Below are 10,544 nucleotides of genomic sequence, written 5' to 3'. Positions count from 1 at the left end.
AGGGCTCCGACACTTCGAAAAATGAAGATATCGGCCAAAGGAAGACAAGGCCACGAAGGGCGTGCAAATGAAAGACTCCCTTGGCCTCCATACTTAATACCGTCGGGCTCGGAAAAGAACAAGAGTTGACCAAGAGAGGTCGGATAGGATAGATGAAAGTGAGGAGCCTGGCACAAGTAAGTGGAAGCAATGCCAGAACTCAGCTGAGGGCCCCATGTTCGCCAACTCACGCTCCAAAGTTCAGAGCCCCTGGCACCTCTTTTAGTCGCCTCATACGACAGGCAGGGGATACCGTGGGTGTTATTCTACCTCCCCCACCCACAGGGGATGATATCATTGACAAACTGGAGCATTTTATTGTGGTACGGTATGTAATTTTTTAATTTTGGCGATGTTTAAAGTGCAATTTATTTCTTATAACATAAGCCGTTAATTGATATCAGATATATGTTTGTTTCAATGCAAATTTGAAAATTTTTGTGCATATTTTGACACTTTAAGTGCATAATTATCCGAGGCCTGGAAATTACTAATTGGGTACCTTTTTAGGGTTCACAATTAAACACTGTTTTATTTATGCATACATTTATTATTCAATCCAAGCTGCAACAGAGCTGATGATCATGTAAGAGGTGCTCATCGTCCAGGACCTGGAGGTGGAGGGGGCCCATCTGGAGGAGCGTCATCATCTGGAGGTTCATCGTCAGGGCTCGCGTCCCCATTGGCGGCCTTCTCTGCCTGACGCTTACGGAACTCGGAGCGATCGAATGTGATCCAAACCCCAACAAAGTAGATATCACCGGCAGAGCAAGTCACACGGACATCGAACCTCCAGTCATCTGCCCCCGGCACTTTCTCCGGTAACCGCGTACTGTCCAGGTAAAAATTCAGCACGTCATATCTATCCTGAAAAATTAAAAAAAAATACGACTGATATGAATACACAGGCCTGACAGAAAGAAAGCAATGGGAGCTCGAATAAAGAAAATAAATTTATCATACAGACTAACTTTGAACGTCTACAAATAAAAAGAATATTTCGATTCATGCAAAATTGAGAAATTAGCAGACAGTGATGGGCCCTGAAGCCTTATACACAGCAGAAACTCTTAACCTAGTAAGAACAGGAGTGGTTAAGATAATTAGAAGTGGTGGAATGAAAGATTATCACGAAGATATTGGGCCCGCGAAGAAGAGAGGGCGGTCAATTTAGAAGAGGAGCAAACCAAGAACTGTTCACCAAGACAGGGAGAATCTCGGACATCATACGGAAAAAAACGAGCGTGTTCTTCAGACACATCCTGAGAATGGACCAGGGGAGGTTAACACTGCAAATAATACAGTTTCTTGTGAACAAAAGAACCAAAGTACGCTGAATCCAAGAGGTATAAAGGGATCTAGAAGAAACGGAACGCAAGAACCAGAGATATACAACAGAGTGATTTTTAGATAAAAATTCAGGCTTGCACAGGTTTTCAGGACAGAACTAGGTCCGGAAAAATGTCTTCCTTGACATTAGAGCGAAGAAGGTTGAAAAGTATGAGAATGAAAGAATATTGGACAAGGAGAAAGACGAGAACAAACGAAGCTGATACGAATTAACGTGATCTTCAGATGGTCAAAACGAAGAGAAGAAGAATACAGAGTGTCGTTTAAATAGTAGAACAAGCCAAGCTCGGAAGAAAGCTGGGTGTGGAATGATGCAGACTGTTTTCGTTAAGACTATTCTACGTTGAATGCAATCAGGTAACATTTAAAAATTACTCACATGAATTCAGACATTGAACGCAGAATTTTAACATAATTTGGTTTTACACTCGATCATAATGCTCACCTTCTTTAATCGATAACAAATACACAAATAAAAAAATATTGAAAGTATACACGCATGACGGATATTGGACTAAAAAGCGCATGATTGAAAAGGTGGCTAAATTTATGGATAAAAAATAAGCAGATCATTATTTGATTCCATAATGATTAAGAGGGGGTTCCGCAAGGCACTGTAATTGGACCTTTGTGTTTCCAGATGTACATAACAATTTTCTGTTTCATAAATGCTACAAGTTTCTCTTACGTGAATAACAATGTACAGTTACTTGTAGAATTTGCTTCATAAACGCAACAATTGTATGTCAGATCTTATTTTTAATGTATTTCGCTCTAGATGGCTCTGAAGAACGATAGGGATCACTGAATGCGATGCACTGTTATTACGAAGCAGTAAAATCCAAGACTTAAATTTAACCTACATATTGTTCCTACTCATTCAGACAGAATAACAAACAATTTTGGTAATATTACGATTTTAAACAGAGGAAACAAATTTTGCTCTTGAGGTGTGAATAAATAATATTTGTGCTTGTGACTGCAATTTCTGTCCTATAGGATTTACTGTATAATGTATTCGGTTGATGTCTTGCTAATATATTTATTTTTTCTACAAAGTCACCGCAATTGAAATTAGGTTAGAATGTTGTCTAAAAACTCGGCGTGGTTTGATTTCAATTTCGTCATTACTGCTACAATCGCTGTTTTAGGGTGCGTTATTCACAAGAGATTTTGAACTACAAAACATTCAAGAAAATAAACTCCCTAGTTATATAGGATATATCGTAACTATACCGACAAAAAAATGAGGGATGCTCTTCAGGTTAAGAACAATGCTGCTATCAGATTGGCGGAGAAAACAGTTCTCTTCAATAAAATGAGGGTACTTTGTTCCTTCCGGGCGTACGATTTAACTCGCCGTATTAGCTATGCCAGAGAGCCAGGCAGGGAGGGGAAGTGGGAAGTGGGAGACAGAGGTAATGCACGACACACCACACATCCATGCTATCCCCTGCTTGTCGTAAGAGCAGACTAAAAGGGGCTCCAGGGGCTCTGAACTTTGGAGCGTGGTTTGGCGACCAAGGGGCCCTTAGCTGAGTCCTGGTATTGCTTCCATTTACTTGTGCCAGGCTCCTCACTTTCATCTATCCTATCCGACCACCCTTGGTCAAATCTTGTTCTTTGCCCACCCCGACGATATTAGAGCACTCGAGCCTAGGGAGTCTTTCATTTCCACGCCCTTTGTTGGCGAGATGTAGTGTTTACAGTGCATTATGTCTTCTGGTATGGGCTAGAATAGATTTCTTACTTTCAATGACCTGTCTCAGTCTCACCCTTGGCTTTGACAAAATGAAGGTGACTGAGGTATGAGCGACGCTAGTAATGCCAATCTTTACGCAGCCAGTGCCTGTTATGAATGGTACGAAAATATCGCTCATTGGTTCGGTTGGTGAATGCATTTCAGAGGGCTTGGCAGAATGATATGTAATAGCAACTTCTGGCTCAGTCAGGGAAACTATATCACTCCTCATTTCCCTAGTATGCCTCTTCAGTGACGCCTAGGCTATCAATGCCAGCTGTTGGCGGAACTGTGTAGGATCAAACCAGCCTTCGGGCTGAATACCCAACATACAACATACCTGGCCCTTGCCTTTCTTCGGTCGATACCTTCAATTTTCGAAGTGTCGGGTCACTTCCATTTTTTTCTCTCTGATTAATGTTATATAGAGGATGGTTGCCTAGTTGTACTTCCTCTTAAAACCATAATCACCACCACCAACACCACACATCCTGAACAGAGTCCAAAGCTCACTGCGAATTGTGCATCGAAGTAGGAGGGGGGGGGGCATATTGTACATCCACTGTGATCAAACCACCGGGCGTTTTGTTTCCTCCCTTCAGTATATGATTCCATTTACAATATTGTGAATGAAGGAATACACAACCGTGGGGCGGCAGCTTTGGATTTTCAGGGATGTTAAATAATAAAGAAGGTTACTGCGGCCAGTAAGCGAGAGGAGAAACGATCTGGTGCATTCCTTGACTGACAAATATGTCTTAATTACAGGGTGTTCTTGTACTGTGTCTGTACGCAGTTACAGCTGTTTAATAAACGAACTTTGGATATTGCCTGTGCGAGTCGAACGAAGAAACTTGAGCATACGCACGGAGCATTGTCTCTGTCTCCAGCATACACTCCACTCCGCTTCCCTGTAGCCGGCAGCGACTTGTGCTCTGTCGTAGCAAGTACGGTCAGCTCGTCAATTTGAATCACGCGCATGGAAGTAACATTATTTTCGCGAAAAGAAATATTTTCTCCGCCAATCCGACTGAATACGACGAGCATCCCAATTCTACAAATTTGTGAAGATGTCAAAAACTCATGACGTATATCTGTTTCATAACACTGTATGTAGTCTATAATTTAACAAATTTGTCAGCTTTTTACCTGTCAGTTCAAAAGTTTAATGCAACACATATCAAGGGTGTATTCTGCCCGAAAGTAGTTCCGAACCTCCACAGAGGTGTTCCTGAGCCGGAATTTACGTACGGTAGGGTGGCCAGTTCCTTTTCGCTCCTCCATTTCCTTACCCCAACCAACAGCGCGTGGTAATCCATCCAAATCTTGACCACGCCCAATGTTGCTCAACTTCGGAGATCTCACGGAATCCGGTATTTCGACACGGCTGGCCACATTTGTAAAATTGTCGTAAAAATCTACAACATCGTCATGACAATTTTGTAAACTTGTCACCTGTAAAATTGTAACTTTTATAAATTGGGGCCCTGAAGGTGACAATGTTTTTCGACCAACGGGACATGAATCAGCTGACCACGGTGTCCACCATATAAACCCTTTAACGATCATGGACACCAGGTGGGCTGTCAATATTCTAAAATTGCCATGTTCTTATCCGCTTTGTAGATTACAAAAAAGGCTTTTGACTGTGATAAGTGGGACAATGGAAAATATTAGATAAATTCGGTATTCCAGCACATCTCATATCACTTGCTGAAAGGCCTTTATGGCGTCCGTAAGGGTGGATGGTGATACCTCAGACTTTTTCAGTGTATCCAAAGGCGTAAGACAAGCCTGTGTATTGTCTCCCCAGCTATACAACATCTATGTCGAGCATATCATGAGGAGAGCGCTTGATGGATGGTCTGGTAGCATCTCAATTGCTTGACGAAAAATCAACAACTTGCGTTCTGCTGACGACACCACACTCCTTGTCAGTAGTGAAGATGAGCTCGCAGATTTACTTACAAGAGTAAAGGATGCAAGTCTCCTTTACGGATTAGAGATCAATTTGAAGAAGACTAAACTTATGATCATTGATAGCGGAAATCAAGTGCACCTCACAGGTCGATTTAAGGGACTAGAGTTGGTTAATGACCTTGTATACCTTGGGTCATGTGTAAGTGACACAGGAAATTGCGAGAAAGAGATGAAGAACCGTACTGTCCTGAAACGTGCAGCCATGAGTAAACTAAGATCTGGCAGAACAGGGCAATATGCAAAGTCACGAAGATTCGATTGGTTGAAGCACTTGTATTTTCCGTGTCCTTTTACGGTTGTGAGACATGGACCGTGAAGGATAAGGCCAAAGACCATATCGATGCCTTTGAGATGTGGTGTTGGCGTAGATTGCTACGTGTAGTTTAGACCGAAAATAGAACAAATGAGTCCATTATTAAAGAGCTGGAGATAGTGAAACGTCTCTCTACACGTGTCAGTGAAAGAATACTTCAGTTCTGTTCCTTGGACATACCTTAAGGAGGGATGGAAACAGCCTGGAAAATTCTATCATAGAAGGCAAAATAGAAGACAGAATACCACGTGGAAGGACAGCAGGTGGCTAGATCATGCTAGGACGATAACTGGCCTTCCTCTTCGGAACGTCCTAAGACAAGCTGAAGATCGAGTTAGATGGCGACACTTTGTGAAGCATGGAACCCTCTAGAGACAAAACAATGGGGTCACGACACTCAGTAATGAGTAATACGACTGATGATATATATTTGAAGAAAAAGTGAATGAAACAATTATATTTATATGGTTTAAGAGTAATGTTACCTTCTTCACTGGACATGTCGGTGGGAGGTTGCTCACATCAACGATCGCCGGATACAGCCAATACTCCTGCTCCATGAGCTCACAGCACCTCGTGGGAGGAATGTTCAGCGTGCTCTTTCCATACTCTATCCCCATCTTCTCAAAGCCGGTCACACTGCACTGAAACATAGAGCAGCCAACAACTACATCGTTATCAAAGATCATTTTTTGTAAATATCATTTACGTCACACTACACAGATACCACAAGAATAAAATGTCATGATTTATAGATTGACAGCTAACTTAGTTGTATAACAATTTATTACAAAGCTTTCCTACTATTCAGTACAGTAAAGTGTTTTGACACTCAAGATAATTTTAAAATCTATGCATGTTCCTGTCCTAACGTGGCCAATCTTCAGAAGAACATATTATTCATCATCATCATTATCTAAAGGCTTTGCCTTGTCGCTGCAACCATTGATCTCATCTGTCTGCGATCCTTTTCATCTCTCCATAACCTAAGCATCCCATCATCTCAACTACCTCTTCAATGATCTTCTCCCGTGGTTTCCCTCTGCCTTTCTTTCCTATCACCTTGTCATCGAACAAGTTCTTTATGAAGTCATTATGCCGGCGAATGTGACCAAAGTCCGACGCTTTTATCCTATTTATCGTTATTATTAAATGTCTCTGAGTGTTTATTTCTCTAAGCCCTGCTTCATTAGTTTTCTTCTCAATCCAGCTAGTTCTTTTCATTTTCCTCCATAGCCACATTTCCACTGCCTATTGTCATTTCACGCCCTTCTTCAAGAGAGTCCATCCTTCACAGCCTTATAGCAGCACACCCCAAATGAATGTTTTGAGAAACAATTTCTTTTGTTCAGTGTCTAAGGATTTATTAATTAAGAGCTGCTTCTTCTCAAAAGCTTTCTTACACAGGGGAATTCTTACCTCTACAACATTTTATTAAAACATGGTAATAATTAAAAACAATTGAAATTATGTTGAGGATGGATATGCACGACTGACATATGATACACTATTCCTATCTTGAAGATAGACTTCATGGGCCAACTGGAAGATGATAAAATGGAAGATTTCAATTTATAAAGTTCCTTATGTTCACACTAGGGTAGTAAGTCTTCTTGGCTTCAGAAATCTTAAACAGTTCTTGAAGTTGTCAAAGAGATGAATATCAGCTAACGGGAGAACAATATTTCTAATGTGTGACTTGTATAAAGAAGTGGTTAGCTGCCAATAGTCTATTGAAACGGCAATAAATAAGTTTACTGCAGAGTTAAATATCTTCAAAATAAAATAAAAAATATAAACAAATTAATTTGTTGAAAAAGATAACCACGGTTTTCGTAAGCCCAGTCTATTCCTTAAGAACTTTGGTAACAAAAATGTCACCAACACATAGAACCTTTTATCCGTACATCATATATTATGACCAACTTTCCGAGTGCCTCATGAGTAGGGCCCGGATGTTTATGACATTTCCTTATATTAATTCCAGGGAAAATACAAGTTAAGGATGATTTTATCCACGGTGACTAAACTTATGCAACTTTCACGGGTCATATAAAGTCATATGTTGGCTCTTTTAACGTTTTGTCATTTTACGGTAATTTTTCATACTATTGTTATATTTTACCATGAATTTTCGTGTTTTTGTCATATATTTATACACCATTTTGCATATCTGCTTGCAGTCGTCTCAAAGACGGATTTTTCACATCTCCTAATTGTTGTCTGCAATTACTTACAATTATCTTTCTTAGAAATACATATTTATGTGGATCAGGAGAGTAAGCTGTATAGAAAGAGACAGAATAGTGAGCCTCAATGGAACTCTAATGATTTGACGTATTTCAAACATGCCCCAATACCATCCTGCAATGTTGAGCGGTCGTTTTCCCCGTTACAAGTTAATGTTGGGTGAAAATAGAAGATCGTTCTTATATGAAAACTTTAAAACATATGTAATTTGCTAATGTAATTCTTTCTGATCGCCCATGAAAATGTGCCATTTATTTCACTATGTGCAGAGTCACGAGTTACCTCTGGATTGAGTAATTAAATACATTCAAAATACATTAATAAAATATTATTAATTATTTATTATAATAATCGAATGTTCTAGATTTTAAAAGTATATTTCCAACATAATGATAATTTAAACAGCGGGCAAGATTTTCATGATTTCAAACATGCGACCAAAAATATTTTAAGTCGTATTTATTGTCATACTAGCAGGTGCCCGGGGTTTCGCCCGTGTTATTAATTCAACCGTGTTAAAACAGTTTAATTAAATGTAAAAGAAGAACTATATATTTATTTACATACATCTTTTTCACTTTTAATATTGATCGTTTACTATTATTTTAATATTTCACCCCCTTTCACCCCCTAGCCTGTAGGGGTGTTTTCCCCTACAGTTTTCTTTCCAAAACAGTAAGCCATATAAGTATCATCTTTGATTGAGAGCTATGCTGAAACATAGACACACATTCACCCGTAATCTCTGTCATTCTCGACATTTTCTTTCTTCACACCTTCTCACCCCCTATGCCATGGGATCTTAACTTGGACTTTTCATATACCGTTCATAGAAGCAGAAGAAGATAAGTTTTAAGAAACACATCATAATCTTGGCATACTGTTGGTTAGGCAACCCACTGAACAGACTTGTCATGCGGTTATCTTGCCTTACCCATTTTTTTTTCCATTCTTCTCACCCCCTATGCCGAACTTCCCATCAGATTTCGTTCAAACCACTTCCTTAACCCGCCCAGGAGTAAGAAGAACAAATTGTGAAATTTGCAGCCAAATTGCTCTAGTAGTTTTTGAGTCCATTCGAGACATACATACTGTGCAAACAAACATTCGTTTTTATATAAATAGACTCGCTTTCGCTCGTTGGGGGCTGCGCCCCCAAACCCCCCATTCTTCTACATTACAAGTGGTCACATGGAAAATTACTGTGACGAACCGGTACTTCGTTACGGAAAACGGATTGCGCCACCAGACTGCCCGTATATTCGCGTACATATTCCGCTTTACTTTCGTTTTTCCATTTTTACAGGGTGCTAGAATCATGCATTTTGCTCACGTGTGGCCCACGAACGTTCCAGTGAGCCTGCAAAATTTCATGAATCTATCGGTCTTGTGAGTGCATCAAGCACAGTAAAATTAATTACGGAATATGTAAAAAATTGACGTTAAATCTGAAAAATGCAGCTCTATGTAAGGCATAAGGGAGCAAGATACGACAAAAATTCCAGGGTCAGAAGTTTTAGATCTCTTCATGATCGGATCCGAACGTCTTGTCCATTTGGTGGTAGGATTTACAGTTTAGCCACCAAAATCCTCGAAACGTTAGTTAGCAGCATAACGAAAATTGCTTCCAGATTTCGATATTTTCTGGAGATAAAAACGTTAAACAATGCAGCTCTTTCGAGTTTCTCAGTTGGTTGCAGTCCAAAGTTGTAACTGCGACAAATTTTAATTTTCAGGATCACTGCAACATATCGTCTATAATTTATTTTAAGGGAAGGGAAGTAAAAATAACAAAAAATCAACATTTGGAACTTATCCACAATACAGCGTAATAGCTATCATATTGCCAAAATTTCAAGTTTCTAGCTCGTGCCGAAGTGGGTAAACATTTATGTCAGCCAGTGAGCCAAACGGTTTTATATATATATTATAATATAGAGCCAGGCAATGTGCACGCTAAATAGTGCAGTCATTTGGAAATTTATTGCGGCAAAAGGGTACGTCCTATCAAAGTACGGATTGCGCCATCAGACGACCCCTTTAGTCGTCTACATTAGTGTCTTAGGCATTTTCTGGTATCTTGCCTACGTATACCAAAGAAAGAGGTGAACTTTTCGATTCATGTCAAATTTCGTCTGCTTTAAACAAGTTGTAAAATGATTTTGCCAACTTAGCAGACAGCTATAGCTTTGAAACTTGGCACATTGGACGACAATGCAAAGACTTACAATTTTGGCTATTTGAGGTTTTGCCGTATCTCCATCGTCTTCACAATAAATTGATTAAGTAACATACATTATGCTGAAATTAGGTTAGTGTTTCTACATATTCCTTCAGTTTCCCATGCATTCAAGGCAGTAGAATAATGAAAGTCGGTCTGCATATGGCCAATGGTCGTGCCAGGGATCGTGCAGAACTTAGTGCATCTATCTGTCTTATCGGTGTGTTAATCAGTAAAATAATATATGGAAATTTAACAAAATTGACCAAAACCGGGGAAATGAAGCTCAATCTAAGGTAGAAAGGATCGAGATACGATAAAACGTCATAGGCCAAAGTTGAAGGACTCATCATTTTAAGCAAGAAAGTTCAATCCCTTTATTGATAGCAATTGCCCTTCACACACAAGATTGCTCGAAACGAAAGTCTGCAACGTCATTAAATTTGGCTTCATATTTCGATTTTTCAGTGGGTTAAATATTAAAAAATGAACTTGTTGCAATTTCTTAATCGGTTACAGGCTTGGATGTAGAGCACTGCCAAATATTAATTTCGTAGGGCACTGCATCATGGCGTCCGCCATATTGTTTGGGAGGGAAGGGGCAAAAATTAAAATTTGAATTTTAAGGAATTCTTATGTAGGTTGCAGGC

At 39.7% G+C, this 10,544-nt stretch overlaps 1 protein-coding gene across 1 annotated transcript in view; it reads right to left on the bottom strand.

Moving 5' to 3' along the window:
* Positions 1-550: 550 nt before the first annotated feature.
* The window catches only part of LOC136885468 (uncharacterized), a 49,780-nt gene continuing 39,786 nt past the window's right edge, over positions 551-10,544 (bottom strand). The window contains exons 3-4 of the mRNA XM_067158031.2: positions 5,909-6,067; positions 551-906 (exon numbers count right to left, since the gene is read on the bottom strand). Coding sequence (XP_067014132.1) covers positions 637-906; positions 5,909-6,067 — 429 coding nt within the window. The 3' untranslated portion in view covers positions 551-636. The remainder of the gene's footprint in view (positions 907-5,908; positions 6,068-10,544) is intronic.

The sequence above is a fragment of the Anabrus simplex genome, chromosome 14 (assembly GCF_040414725.1).
Source record: "Anabrus simplex isolate iqAnaSimp1 chromosome 14, ASM4041472v1, whole genome shotgun sequence".
Classification (NCBI taxonomy): domain Eukaryota; kingdom Metazoa; phylum Arthropoda; class Insecta; order Orthoptera; family Tettigoniidae; genus Anabrus; species Anabrus simplex.
This window is presented reverse-complemented; position numbering and strand designations above follow the sequence as displayed.